Consider the following 15,807-nt stretch of genomic DNA (forward strand, 5'->3'; position numbering starts at 1 on the left):
GGTCTCCCATGAAACAAATGAGGCTCTCAACCACTAGGCTGTAAGGAATTTGGTGTATTTACCCCTTAGTAAATATATTTAACCTATAGTATTCTTGAAGAATATATTATTATTATTATTATTAGACAAAATTGCAAAAATGGTCCCTGTGGTATGCATTTTTTGGGGTTTCATTCCAAACGTCGACTTTTTTGGATTCATGGTCCTTTTGGCCTATTTGTACGCAAAATTGGTCCCCCGACTTAACTGCCGTTAAGTTTTTGTTGTTAACCTCCTCATGTGCGTCTCATATGAGGGTATATTTGTCTTTTCACTTCTAAAGGACCATTTTTGCACCTTTAAAAAGTAATACCTTTTTATTTATTTTAATAATGAAAAAAATAAAAGATCTATCTATCTCTCTCTCTCTCTCTCTCTCTCTCTCTCTCGACAACCTTCCCCATAATTGGGAATCGATCTCACCAGGTGCTGCTCTAGTTTCATTTCTTCACCACATCACCTGCGAACACTCATAGAAGTTCAATCAATCAAAAACCCAATATGAAGAAATTACACTAGCCTTCAGATTCTACGAAAATTCCCTACATCTGAAGCTTTGAATACTTTAAATTCGGTCAAGGGTTTTTCATATGAACATTTTTACGCTCGTCACTTGGATGTTTACCAGAACCTTTTTTATCGTGTCTCGACGGATCTTTCGAAAACCGATTCAAAAGATGTGACAGAAAACATGGTGGCAACATCAGAGAGGGTGAAATCTTTCAATACAGATGAAGATCCTTCATTGATTGAGTTGTTATTCCAATATGCTCGTTATTTGCTTATTCCATGTTCAAGACCTGGAACTCAGCCTGCAAACCATCAGGGTATATGGAATGATAAATTCACACCACCATGGGAGTAAGCCTACAAACCTTCAGAAGCAATTTTTGGGGCTTTTTAGCCTTAGAAATTTCATGCGATTTTGAGTTTAAAGGGAAGAGCAAGGAATGGTTTTCTTACTCTGTTTTATGTTCTTGAAGAAATGCTTGAGAGAAAGTGATGAGGCCTAATTTCTGATATGTTCTAAAGAATCCTAATTTCTTTGATGGTGGTGTTGAGGAAATGGATTTGGGGTTGCGACAACTTGGTTGTAATAGAACTCAAAAACGACATACAAACTGCTTCGAATATGGGAGAATTCAAGAAAAAAATTGATCTCTTTTTGACCCATAAGAGATCGACAACTTGGGGAAATCTTTCAGCTTCAAATCTACATAGTGTTCTGAGGAAGAGTGTTCTGGGGAAGAAGCCATTAAAGATTCATTGTGAAAGAAGAAAGGGCTTTTAAGAGAGAGAGAGAGAGAGAGAGAGAGAGAGAGAGAGAGAGAGAGAGAGAGAGAGAGAGAGAGAGAGAGAGAGAGAGAGAGAGAGAGAGAGAGGGGGAGAGAGAGATCTTTTATTTTTTCATTTTTTGTCACATTATATATGTTTGTGGAGACGTGTTCTTTCACACGTATGTTCACACCTGTCATCCGCAACTACTCAGCTAGTAGCTCCTTATGTTCCACGTTTCCTTCACCGCCTCTTAACCCAATGACTCAGACTTAAAACCACCTCACTGCCGATTGTACCCTCCGCTTCATCTCCATCTTCTCCAAATCCTCGATTATAGTTGGTGATGTCGTCTAGGCCCAAATTTGACATCCAATTGCTCCGATTTGAATTATCTAGACCCCACAAGGAAGAAAACCATGACGGTCTCGCAGCTGTAAGTGCCCGCTGTCCGCTTTCCCACCCCGGCTCCATATGGTACGCTGATTGTCGAACTTTCTCTGCTTCTTAATGTGCATTGCAATCCATTCGCCCTGATGTTTCTCTAGGTTTGGAGCTTTCGCCTTAAATCTGATTTGGGTATGTGTAATTTTATTGTTCTACATTGTGTGTGTTTTGAATGACTAGAAAATAACGCCTAAGATAGATAGACTGGACGAGGTCGAAAGGGAAGCAGGAAAAAACAGCAACGCACATCGGCGCTGGTGATGGTGGTGCTCCCTATCTGTCTTCCTCTGTTAATAGAAGCGACACCTCTTCAAAGCCAAAACTCTGTCATCATCAACACCGCAATCAATGGGGTACTCTCACTGCTCTCTTTGTCTATCTATACTCTGTACAAATAATCGATTTCTCCCAAATCTCTTTGCTTCCGATTTTCCTTTATCTTCTATTCTTAAGAGGAGATTCAGATTCGTCGGATCATGAATCCGACTTCCAAAATTCCAGGTTCGATTTGTTTAAATTTTCTTTAATAATTGTTCTTGGAATTATCTATATACGTTTGTTTGTAAAGTATTGTGAAATTGTCAACTTTTTGGTGATGAAATACATTAACCTCTCATGGAAAACAAATGTTTTCTTAGAAAATTTTTATGATGTTTTGGTTTTCTGCTGAACAGAATCATAAATTTTCACGATCTGGGAAAGATGAATTTAATTTAGGTGCATGAATCAAGCTATTGTGTGCTTTCGGTAAAGCTATGGGCTTTTTTATCAGTATTTGATCTGGTTTATCATTTTTTTTTGTTCTTATTTATGGTCTATTTAACCGACTTGCATTTATTTTTGATAAATTTTCAATTGTTGATACTATTTGGCTCTGTTGTTTGACAGCAACTAAGTTAAGGTACCTGGTCTGCAATTTTTTTTACTAACGGAATGGACACAAAAGGCAAATTCTGACTTTTATGGACAAATAGGTGATATTTCAACTCAATTTTGACTTAAATTGTAGAATTTACCGGTATATTTTGCCTGACAAAGTGATGAATTTTCATGTCATTTTCAATCTAAATATAAAAAAACTGAAGAAAAGTATCATGCATGTTGTATTCACAATGAATATATGTTTAATTTTTTTTTTACCTTAATCATTTTTTTTCTCTTCCTTTTTGATTTTTTTCATACATAAGAACTTTGGCTTCTACTTTTTCAATTCCAAGGGCATATATGTCTACATATTTTACAATTTTCCCATTGTATCCGAAATATAAGATTTGATGAGCAAAAACACTAGATAATCATTAACCTTTTGGTAAGTAATCCAATCTTTATCGTTTTCTTATTAATTTGGAGGGTTAAAATTTGAAGAATTACATGGTCTACAGGCTTTGCAAATGCCTGTTATTTTTTTGTTCTTTTTTGTTTTTTACTTTATGGATTTGAAGTATAATTAAATAAAAATACTCTTTTTATTACCAACAAATGGAAATGAATTCATTTTATATCACGAATGGAAATGAAGCTGTATGTAGGTGCAGTGTGGTAAGGAGGATAAAATTGGCATTGCTATGGTGTCTTCAATTACCGGTTGAATGGACTTTCACTTTGTCACATTTGGAGGCTTCAAGGTGCAAGAGTTATATATAGGGGTAAGATGGTCATTTTAAGTGGATTTAATATTGTTTTGTTAATGGTGGGAGTGAGATGGACCAAAAACATTAAAAAAGTTGAAATCAGGACCAAATTTGCAAAAAAGTTTTTAATGGACTCAATCCAAAAATACATTACATGGACATAAACTGTTTTTGAAGTTATTGGCAAGGAAAATGTTATACTATTGTAAGGGGTGAAGAGAAAATGCTGAAAAGGTACAAAATTAAGTTTTTAGATTTTTAATTGCTTATACATTTTCAGATGAATAGCATGTAAGTGGTGTGAATGAAACTCAAATTAAAAAAAAATGTTTTTAGAATTTATTGTTTCTTACGTAAAGCCTAGCACTTTGACTCAACATTCTAACTTTTTTTTTTTTTTTGTCTTTTGCAGCAATATGGCTTTTTTCTGGTGGATAGTTATCTTAAGGAGGTTACCTATCAAGAGTAGAGTACTTTGAAAAGGTAATCCCATTAAAGCATCCTACTTTATTTGTAATTATAGCATTGTACTTTGAAAATATACTCCAATCGTGGTTTTAAGGCCAGACACTTCGCCACACACAACCACTTACACACAACCACACACATCATACAACCTGTGTGCTGTTTTATGTATATGGTTATGAGTGTATGATTGAAGAAAATGCCTTGAATATTTTTTTGTCTACTTCTACTTATTTTAAACAAGCATCTACGAAGAGGTGGAAGATTTGTGTGGTTAAGAAAATTATTGTAGATAACTCCACCCTATTTTAATATATATATATATATATATATATATATATATATATATATATATATATATATATATATATATATATATATAATGTTTTTTCTTGGAAATATTTCTCTTTTAATCACAAATGATATGTATGTGTTGTGTTACCAAAAAACAAGATTAATATTTCTCGAGGTTAAATGCCGGGTGAAGGAAATTCCAACATACAAAAAAACTCAAATCGCCAAGGGCAAAATGGTCAATCACCGGAAAAACCTCAAAACCCGAGTTATATTTTGATGAACCAATTAGAGGTTCTTTTATTGGGAATTCATGTTAAGGTGAATGATATGTCACCATAGATCCACATATTGTTTTTATCATTATGTGTTTCAAGTCAATGCTTATTACCTCCCCTGTTGGTTTACTTATTTTGAATATATCTCCCCTTTATTTGTACAATAACAAACATTTATATTTTGATGATTCTGTTGAATTTTATGTGAAACATGTTGTTTTTTGCGGGTTACAATGACGGATCAGTAGACATTTAGTTGTTTTTCTTTTGCTTATATTAGTTTGGATATGGGTAGAAGAATAACATATGTTTCATGGTTTCAATGTTTGCCCCCCAAGTGACTTAACAATCAATTACAACTATGAACTAAATGCCAAATATAAACATGTTTTGCAATTTTCCCCAACCCGTAGCGAAGCGAGGGCATTCCTTCTAGTTATTATTAATATTATTATTTATTATTATTATTATTTATAAAAATACATTTATATATAAATATTAATAAAAATATATTTACATATGAATACATATAAAAACTCATCTATGCGTATAAAAACATATATAACGTTTTTATGTGTAGAATTTCGTATAAAAACATTCGACATATAAATAAATAAATAAATAAGTAAAACGTACAAATGTGTATATTATTTAATTATTCCAGCAATAATAATAATAATAATAATAATAATAATAATAATAATAATAATGGTATTTATTATTTAATTATTCCACGAAAATACACATTAGATGTATAAAGCTAGGAGTTGTAACACAAAAGTCATTGCAGCTTGTTGGAAGAAGCTCTTGCCCTTTGTTTGCGAGACCCAGTTCGATTCTTATTGGCAGCAACATTTCGTTTTAGCTTTGTGTTTTTCCCATCAATGAAGCAGCGCTAACGTGGCTGACATGGGCAAGCCACGTCAGCTCCAACTCACCCTCTTCACTCCACTCAGTTAAGCTGTAACCGGCCCTAGAAGGTCAAACCCAGCTCCAACTCACCCTCTTCACTCCACTCAGTTAATTGTGGAAAACACTCACAATACGGACTCTGTCCTAACTGGCAACATAAATCTGCATAGGATGCCTCTCCAATGCATTAAGAGGAAACATGATTCAAAAGCATAATGTAAAATAATCAGACAAAACAATAAATAGATACATACCAGCAACTAAGTCCGACGCACTATGGCCTCCTCAACCGTCATCTGAAAAGCACGTCCTCCAGGACGTCATAGAACTCACTATCCCAATTGAGAGGTCCAGAGAAGAGATGGAAATGGACATTGAAGTGAGCAGAAGCCAGATTGTAAGGCTGGAAGTGTAGATCTTCGGATTCGAGAATAACACCATTGCAATCACAAGAAAAGTACCTAACAGAAACATGATTCAAAAGCATAATGTAAAATAATCAGACAAAACAATAAATAGATACATACCAGCAACTAAGTCTAACGCCACTATGGCCTCCTCAACCGTCATCTGAAAAGCACGTCCTCTAGCTCTCAGGACGTCATAGAACTCACTATCCCAATTGAGAGGTCCAGAGAAGAGATGGAAATGGACATTGAAGTGAGCAGAAGCCAGATTGTAAGGCTGGAAGTGTAGATCTTCGGATTCGAGAATAACACCATTGCAATCGAATACTAGAGCTTCCATTGCCCCAACGTTCCAATTGATTTTTCTCATATCTTGTTTGTAGTTTGATTTTTTCTTGAATAGTCATGTTTGTAGAGAGAGAGAGAGAGAGAGAGAGAGAGAGAGAGAGAGAGAGAGAGAGAGAGAGGTGGGCCCAAATTAATTAATTCTTTTCTTTTTCCTTTAAATTAAAATGAAAAAACATAAAAAGTATATAAGAAAGGACATTTTAGTCTTTTCAGTTTTCCAATGGACCAAAATCACAAGCAAACATGGTCAAAAGGATTGCGAAACCAAAAATGTCGGGTTTTGGACTAAAACCTCCAAAAAATGCATACCACAGGGACCATTTTTGCAATTTTGTCAATGCAATTAAGTAATTAACACAAATGAAGTGGTAATAAATTTGCTAACACCACTTAAAGTTATCAATTACCTTTCGGTCTCATGATTCGATTTAAAAACATTCACTCGTATCTCTATGCAGTTCATAAAATTAAAAGGGAAAATGACCTTTGAGGGTAATAAAGTATTCGTATTGTATTCATTAGGTCCTTTATCTTTTTTTTGTCTTTATTATACCATTGAACTTATAATCCCTGTTCACCAAAACCACCGCGACCGGTTATCTCCTGTTTTACCGGTTACCACATTTAATTAGAGATGACATGTCTTATTACGTGGAATTGTCTTATTACGTGGAATTAGAACACATTTAATTACGTTTCTCTTTCACCCTGACAGTTAGGGTTCGTTTTAATTGAGGGAAGAAAAAGTTCAATCGAAGCATACGGTTTGGAAATTGAAGAGAACTGGTGAATGCGAGTGTTATAGTGAAGAAGATGGCCTCCGATTCCAAACAAAGTAAGTATTTAACAGTTTATATACATTATAATGGTTTATTCGCACGAAAACCATTAGTGTACTTGAACGCTGTTGTTGTTTCAATCTGTGATGTCGATTTTGGTGCAATGGATTTCAAAGACTTTAACTTGTTCATTGCAAAGTTGATTGAAGGCAGTTGTGATAATGTATATTATTGCACTAGAAATGAACCATTGGCAGAGGGTATTAGGAGAATTAGGAATGATGCTGACTACTTTGAGTTTATTGAAACGGGTTATAGTGATGAAGCCGGTCTAAGAATGAATGTGTATATAGACCACGAAAATGAACCTGTACTTGATTGGGCTGATATGGAAGTAATGGAAGATGATGAAGGGCATTATTCTGAGGAAGACCTGGATGATGATATAGATTCACAACTTTCTGATGATGTTCCATATGAGCATGAAGCAGATGATTACATTCCTTCTCTTGACAAGACTATTGGTGATGAATTCTTACATCGGGTGTCAGGTATGTGTAAGGATATAGATGATGAGGCTGAAACTGATGAGGTTGAAACCAAGAATGGAGATGACAAACCAGTGTACCCTATCCATAATGAGAACCTGAAATGGGACAAAATGGTGCCAATTCTAGGTATGAGATTCTCTAACCCCATGGAATTGAAAATTTGTTTGACTAATTATGCAGTGAAGAATGGGTACAACCTTTATTTTGAAAAAAATGATAGTCAGAGGTTATTAGTGAGATGTTGTAAAGAGAACAAGAACCCCTCTTGTCCTTTTAGACTGTGGGCTTCCTGGATGAGCAGTGAAAGGTCTTTCCAAATTAAGTCATTAGTTGATGAACATAACTGTTCAAGAGTCTTCAAACTTGGTTCCATTGTAACATATAAATGGATTGGAATGCATTTTAAGAATCAACTTGTGAAGAACCCTAAAATGAGCATAAGGAAAATGAAGGCCAAAGTGAGTACAAAGTTTAACTTGATTGTTAGTGTCACTCAATGTAGAAATGCTAGGAGATATGCTTTGGATGAGATAGAGGGTAGTTTGATAGAACATTATGGTAAAGTATGGAGTTATGGAGAAGAAATAATGAGGACAAATCCTGGTTCAACAGTAAAGATAGATGTGAATGTCATGCCTGATTCCACAACCTACTTTTCTAAAATGTATGTTTGTTTTAAGGGTGTGAAGGATGGTTGGATTGCAGCATGTAGGAGGGTAATAGGGGTAGATGGTTGTTTTTTAAAGGGTATATGTAGAGGCCAACTGTTAGCAGCTATGGGTAGGGATGCAAACAACCACATCTTCCCTATTGCATGGGCTGTGGTGGAAGTTGAAAATAAGGAAACATGGAAGTGGTTTCTTGACCTCCTTCTGGATGACATTGAAATGGGAATTGGTCATGGATTGACCCTCATATCAGACCAACACAAGGTATATTTCTGTTTTGTTTTGTTTAAGTTGAATGTTTTTGTTATGTCATCTATTTCATGCTTTCTTTCAGGGATTAATAGAGGCTGTCAAAGAAAGGGTTCCAGCAGCAGAGCATAGACAATGTGCTAGGCACATCTATGCTAACTTCAAGAAAAGATTCAAAGGTGAACAATATAGGAAGTTGTTTTGGGCAGCAGCTGCTAGTACTACTCAACCAAAATTTGAGGCAGAAATGAATTCCATAAAAAAAATTGACCCTTTGGCTTATGAACACCTCATGGAAAGGGACCCTAAAAGTTGGTGCAGGGCATTCTTTGAAGTGGACAGGGCTTGTGATGCTTATGAGAATGGCATATCAGAAAGTTTCAACTCTATTATTGATCTTGCTAGGAAAAGGCCACTCATCACCATGTTGGAAGAGTTAAGGATTTATGCAATGGAGAGGATGTATAAAATGTTGCAAGAGGGACAAAGTTGGGGGAATTTAAAAATATGTCCATCTATAAGGTTTAAGATATCAAAGCTAAAGAAACAGCAAAGGTATGATATAACTTCTATTATATTAATATTATATGTCTCATATATAAGATTAATAGAACTTCTTATTTTTTTGGGCAGATTTTGGGGTGTTATACCATCTGGGATACAACAATATGAAGTTAGGATTGGAAATGATGGATATGCTGTGGACCTTAACAACAACACATGTGGATGTAGATCTTGGCAAGTATCAGGTATCCCATGTGTGCATGCAGTGGCAGCCATTTCATACCTTAACAGGAATGCAGAGGATTATGTTGCACCATGGTTCCATACAGCCATGTTCTTGACTTGTTACAACCATACCATTAACCCACTTAATGGTAGTTCCATGTGGCCTGAAGCTCCCTACATGAAGCCATTGCCTCCTCAAAAAAGAAGGTTACCAGGAAGGCCAACCCTTAAAAGGAAAAAAGATCAATCTGAGATGGAAAGCAAGGGGAAAACAAGGCATACTATCTCAAAAGCAGGTTCAGTTAATAGATGCACTATTTGTAGAGAAAGGGGCCACAATAGATCAACATGTCCTACTAGACCAGCAGATGTAGCATCCACTTCAAGGCCAAAAAACAAGAAACCTAAAAAATGTAAAAAAGAGAAAGGTATGCTATTAAAACAATATAATTTAAATGGAACATCCAACTCATTAGCTACATATTTGTATAGCAGGTAAAGTGGAACCAGTTCAAGTGGATCCAGTTCAAGCAGATCCAGTGGATCCAGTTCAAGTACCAGCTCCACAGGTTGATCCAGTTCAAGCAGATCCAGTGGATCCAGTTCAAGTACCAGCTCCACAGGTTGATCCAGTTCAAGCAGATCCAGTAGATCCAATTCAAGTACCAGCTCCACATGTTGAACCAGTTCAAGAAGATCCAGTGGATCCACTTCAAGTACCAGCTCCACATGTTGAACCAGTTCAAGCAGATCCAATGGATCCAGTTGATGTACCAGCTCCTCCAGTGGATCCAGTTCAAGTAGATGATCCACATCCAGATGTTGATGTCCCTGCTCAACCAGTTGCAACTAGACAGAGGATACGAAAATACTCAGAAAGAATTACCAAGATAGGGTTGAGAAGGAAGGTTTTGAAGAAAGAAGGAAGCACTGGACACAACCCAATGGTGTTGGAATGATTTTATTTGGAAAGACAAACTTTTAGTCTTATAAATATGTAATTGGGAAAAATTTAAGAATCATGGCACATGGCACATCTTTTGACATATTAGGACAACTGTGGGCACAGCTTTTGTAATAGTGCACATGCTGATGGAATATTACAACTTTGTCTTTTATCTATATGCTTTGGTGTACGGTTATTTGCATATAGATTGTTTAATCTTATATTATCTATCATAAATCAAGTAAATTTAGTATTACTACATTAAGCAAAGTTTGGTGTTGTTGTTGTTGTTAATCTGGACCATATTACCCTTGGATCACATCACCACATTGACAATTGATTACTGCCAAATTTAATATGGACCATTTTACCCTTGGATCACATCAAGACATTAACAATTGATTAATGCCAAGATTTAGTCTTAATACATTAAGAAATGTTTGATGTATCCAATGTGGTTAATCTGGACCATTTTACCCTTGGATCACATCAACACAATAACAATTGACTGCCAAATTTAATCGGGACCATTTTACCCTTGGATCACATCAACACAATAACAATTCACTGCCAATTTTAATCTGGACCATTTTACCCATGCATCATGTCCAATTCATTAACCTTTTAAACAAATTAATACTTTTTGGAAAGCACTCAAAACATCAAACTATCATTAATCAAAAAGATTTAGTCATAATACATCAAACTATCATTAATAAAAAAGATTTAGTCATAATACATCAAACAAATTACAACATTAAGGATTACATTTAGTCTTTGAATACAACTAAACTAAGGGTTAAATTAAGGGCTAAACTACTTCTTAAACACAAACAACAGAAACAACACAATCATCACAACTTTATGAGTAAATAGCTTCCATTTGAATTTTTCAAACTCTTGTCTAACAACCAAATTTTCTTGTTCTATCTTCATCTTACATATGCTGATCTCGTTTTCCAATATAGAAACTTTGAGGGTTAAATTGCACGGTTCTTTTTTGTCCTTCCCAGAATTGACTTCATTTTCAGGGGTTTCAGGCTCCAACCATTCCCAGAACTTGCATTTTGGTCCTTCATTCTTGAAAAAAGTAACAAATTGGTTAAAGAAAGAAGATTAAACGAAAAGTAAAAAACAATTGCTTTACCATGGAGTTTGGGCACAATCTGAATTTTTTTCCTGGATTGTCTTTAGTTCGTGAAGTTCGTACACGAGATGGCAACCCACAGTAACAAGGGTTTTCAGGTTGAAATTCAACATTTCGTTTGGAAGAAATAGAAGAAGAAGAAGAAGACATGTCGATCTAGGGCAAGAACGGGCAAGAACGATGCAGTACTGTAACTTTGCAATTAATAAGCCCAGTTTATGGCACATAATGCCACGTAATATCCACATAAGTAGTAACCTACAACAACCGGTATCAAGGGTTTTGGTGAACAGGGATTATAAGTTCAATGGTATAATAAAGACAAAAAAAAGATAAGGGACCTAATGAATACAAGACGAATACTTTATTACCCTTAAAGGTCATTTTCCCAAATTAAAAAGCACAAAGTTTAGTTATATTATTAAAAATGCATCAACACACGCCTATGTTGATTCTAAATAGGATCACGACATCATACATTCATGTTCAAATGATTTCCCAACTAAAACTTCTATCTAACTCAAAAGTTGCAATTAATTACAAAATGAAATCCAAATTAATATTTAACATCTATTATTGACCAAATAATAAATATTGTCAATTAATCTAATTTTAGTAAGCAATTTTTACATTAAACACACATTTAAACATCAAACAACTACCACACTGTATATCAATTAACTTAACATATTAAAATCATCACTAACCCAAAGTCAACTAAACCCATAAAAATGAATTACCCCATAACAGTTAATCGAACAAAAATAAGCATAATAAGTCCAACAAACATACTTTGCTTAACTTATAGGAATAATTCAAGTTAAGTCAAATAATAACAAAACCACAAGAAATAGTGAAATACTCCCTGAATAGAGGTCTTCGTGAATTGTATAGCCCTCAAAAGAAATTACCAGGCCAATAAAAAAGACCACAGGCCCATAATGAGATGTAGTTAGCCCAACACCCCTCTATCCCTTTGTGCGTATCCCGTATCAGCAACAGAAGTCGGAATCCCTCATCTTTCTTCCTCACGTTCTTAATCAGATTCTACACAAAAAAAATCGAGGTACCCTCTTCTTATCCCAGTCTTCTTTTCTCTGCTCAAAATGGGGCAAATCAACCCCCTTTTCTTTTTGATTCGATCACAACCTCTCTCTCTCTCTCTCTCTCTCTCTCTCTCTCTCTCTCTCTCCTTGCAATCGATCTCTAACCCTCCTTCACAATCGATAGCAGGTCTATATTTTTCAAACGATCCCAGGAAACGACGATGAAAATGAAGGTTGTATGGAGGCTCAAAGGTCGGTCGTCGTGCGTGGTGGTGTTGGGACGAAGCCAGTAAGTTGTGGATGATTGTGTGGTGTGTGGAAGCTGGAATCAGGAAAGGGTGAAAGAGGATGAATGGTGAGGTGTATGGTGATATAAGGTGGTTCGGTGGTGGCTGTTTGTGTGGGTGATTTGGCGGATAACGGAGGCTGTAACGGAGGGTGAAGTGGGGTTTAGGTGGAGGTCAAAAGGATTGAGGGTAAAGGAGGTTCAAGGGTGGAATAAGGTTGTCACGGTGGTGGCTGATGAATGGAGGAGGGTGGTACTTGGTGGTGTTGTGCAGGTAAATAGCAGGGGACGATAGTGGGGGGTTGGTGATTGTGTAAGCTGTGAAGGGAGTAATAAGGGTGGTGAAATGGAGTTGGGTCTCGTGGGTATGGAAGACGTTTAATGGTCGAGTTTTTGATGATGATGAATGGAGGAATAAGGTGAAGGAGATGGAGGAAAGAGGTGGTTTTTTTTTGAGTTACGGGTGGAGAAGGGCTAAGGCGAAGATGGTCGGTGATGAAAAGGTTCCATTGTTTTTTTTATTTCGAGAAAAATCTTCAAACAGAGCAAATCAACGAATGACTTTTGTATTTTTGAAATCCATGAATCATGTAATTAGAAATCTCCAATTTTCTTTGTCATAGAGTTGTGTGTTGTATATAACTTTGGTCTTTGTAGTTGAGTTGTGTGTTAACCCGAACAAAAACCAAAATTCGTTACTGAATTCAGATGCAAAAACCAAAACAAAAACCAATATTAGTTACCTCAATGCAGATGCAAAATGCAACATTTTATATTATGCATCTCCAACCCACCCCAAATGTCATTTTTTCCTTCATTTTCTCCCCCATTCTTCTACAACCCTACCCTATTTCTCCCCCCATGTGAAGATATGAATAGTATTACCTCGTAGATACTATTCATACTAACTCCTCCATTTTTCTATAACCCTACCCCATTTCTCCCCCCATATGTGGAGATATGAATAGTATTACCTCATGTATGGGGTGATACTATTCATACTAACTCCCACGAACCCATTGAATAGACTGAGGGGAACCCGAAAAACTTGGGTTGCACTTGTGATGACAAGTGGTGATGTAAACCGTCAAATCATATCAAAATGTTTGTAAAAAACTATATTTAGATTTCGTGAGAACATTGAACTAAACATGATTCGTTTAAGAACATTGAACTTCATAAAAGGAAGTCCTACTCCCACCAAAGCAGGTCAATCTCAACCGAATGGAATAAAGAAACATCAACCGGAGATTTGAAATTCGTCATGAAATTTAATGTAAAATTGTCTTTTTATACTCAAAAACCATGAAAAAGTTTTAAAATTTGGGGTAAAAATAGGTTTTTTTTTAATTTTTTTATTTTTTTTATTTTTATTTTTATATTTATAAATCATTTAGTGATCGTAAAATGAGCACGAAACATGATTCAAGAAATTACATAAATTGAAATAGATAAATGGAGATAATATATTATACATATATCAATACCTTCTTTATTCGTTGAATATTTCTTGAATGTGTCACAAGGGAAATTAGAGAAAGAAAGCAAAACAAAGACAATGAAATTACACTCCTAAAAAAGAGACATTGTATCGAACATATAAAGTGCATCCTAATGGTCGAATGACAATAAATTCTCAACAATAGATAGCAACCCATACAATTTATAAAAATTCGATTTTAGCTATTTCGAAAACGATTTTAGCTATTAAAGAAAAGTACATGATTAGAAACAAACATAAAGCCATTTTAGCAATTTCAGAAACAATTTCAATAATTCTAGCTATTTTCAGAAACAATTTCAACAAACCTGCTATACATAGAAGAGCCTGGTCTGGGAAGAAGCAAGGAATAGGAGCAACATGAGAAGGAAGGTGGTCGGTGGGACATTTGATGTGATGGAAAGGTGGTTGGCGGCGACTGTGGACATCTTCTAGACGATGATGACAACCGTTCTGGACGACGCCGGAAGGGAGAAGAGGAAGATGACCGGTGAAGGAGGGGACATTGAAAGGTGAGAAAGAAATATAGAGACGTCGCTATGTCGAGACAATGTGCATTTCTAGAAAAAAAAATTAAAAGAGCAAAATTACATATTTTTATAGGATACATTCTTGAAAGAATGTCATTTTAATTTTAGGAATTTAAAAAAATACATATATTTTTTTTACAGAATATATATTTTTGTATAATTATTATACAAACATTCTTGAACTAACATAGAGTAATAGAAGTGCAAATATGAAATTATAATAAGAATTGCAATAGTACCACAATAACATAATAATTATAGGTAACATATGATCATATATATATATATATATATATATATATATATATATATATATATATATATATATATATATATATATATATATATATATATATATGGAAAAGTGAATATACCCTTAAGGGTATATAAGCTTAGGTACCAAAACCCATCATACTACGTCGTTTTGTATCATATATATACATTGTAATTGTCCAATATTCTTATAATTCAACTTATAACTTGATTTAATTCCACGATTTTTATAAATTTCATATTTATTTTCTTCTTACATAATTTTCATTTTCAACTATAATATATATATATATATATATATATATATATATATATATATATATATATAGCCTAGTAGGTGTTCGGCAAAAAAAATGATGCAAGAGGACGATAATAGTGAAATTTGAAAATCTTGAAAATAAATCAAGTTAGAGATTTAAGGTTAAGAACATTACAATGAATATACCAAACCAAACGATCTATTTTGGTGGGTTTGGGTACCTAAGCTTATATACCCATAAGAGTATATTCACTTTTTCCATATATATATATATATATATATATATATATATATATATATATATATATATATATATGATGTGTACAGATATACCTAACACTGTTTTAAATTTGTAACCTAACAAAATTTATCCATTTATGCATTTATAGGCGGTGTACCTAATCAGTTTATAATATAATAAAGTAAGTTGGGTATAAAACTCAGGGAATGGAATTTAGCTAATAAAATAACTACTAAAAAATAATCTAAAAAAATAACTAAAATAGGGGGTTTTATCTGATTTTGTAAGTTCAGATTAACTTAAGTACTTCAATTAGTTAAACAATTAAGCAAACAACTAACTAAGACGATTGTTATCAAGAGAATAAATACACTTTCGTTTAGCTTTGAATCCCCCTTTTTCTTATGGTTTGTTTTAAGACACAAATTAATTCGGTTGGTTACTAATATTAAGGTTATTAGAAGTCTTGATTCGATCTCCTAATATTTTCACCAATTTATGAACAA

At 34.5% G+C, this 15,807-nt stretch overlaps 1 protein-coding gene and 1 long non-coding RNA gene across 17 annotated transcripts; both read left to right on the top strand.

Moving 5' to 3' along the window:
- Positions 1–1,417: 1,417 nt before the first annotated feature.
- Positions 1,418–10,239, top strand: LOC111890766 (uncharacterized). Of its 16 annotated transcripts, none has more exons than XM_052771860.1 (8): positions 1,418–2,114; positions 2,650–2,735; positions 3,281–3,407; positions 3,805–3,875; positions 6,812–8,358; positions 8,429–8,898; positions 8,977–9,500; positions 9,565–10,239. In XM_052771860.1, exons 5-8 carry the CDS (start codon positions 6,910–6,912, stop codon positions 10,029–10,031), a joined length of 2,910 nt encoding a protein of 969 aa, XP_052627820.1. In that variant the 5' UTR covers positions 1,418–2,114; positions 2,650–2,735; positions 3,281–3,407; positions 3,805–3,875; positions 6,812–6,909; the 3' UTR covers positions 10,032–10,239. The 16 variants fall into 16 exon arrangements, 15 of the variants coding, with proteins under 15 accessions (XP_052627820.1, XP_052627821.1, XP_052627822.1 ...); XM_052771861.1 differs by having other exon boundaries at positions 3,291–3,407; XM_052771858.1 differs by adding an exon at positions 2,436–2,508 and having other exon boundaries at positions 1,421–2,114; positions 2,650–3,407.
- A 1,877-nt stretch (positions 10,240–12,116) lies between these two features.
- On the top strand, positions 12,117–13,200 carry LOC111890790 (uncharacterized). Its single transcript, XR_002849998.3, has 2 exons — positions 12,117–12,231; positions 12,399–13,200. It is a non-coding gene; the product is annotated as an uncharacterized LOC111890790 (long non-coding RNA).
- The last annotated feature ends 2,607 nt before the right edge of the window (positions 13,201–15,807 follow it).

Source organism: Lactuca sativa, chromosome 5, assembly GCF_002870075.4.
Source record: "Lactuca sativa cultivar Salinas chromosome 5, Lsat_Salinas_v11, whole genome shotgun sequence".
NCBI classification, from domain to species: Eukaryota; Viridiplantae; Streptophyta; class Magnoliopsida; order Asterales; family Asteraceae; genus Lactuca; species Lactuca sativa.

Coding starts and splice junctions, on each gene's coding strand:
- LOC111890766 (XM_052771860.1), top strand. CDS start 6,910: ATGGCCTCCGATTCCAAACAAAGTAAGTATTTAACAGTTTATATACAT. Junction 8,359..8,428: donor TCATATCAGACCAACACAAG/GTATATTTCTGT, acceptor GCTTTCTTTCAG/GGATTAATAGAGGCTGTCAA. Junction 8,899..8,976: donor AAGCTAAAGAAACAGCAAAG/GTATGATATAAC, acceptor TTTTTTGGGCAG/ATTTTGGGGTGTTATACCAT.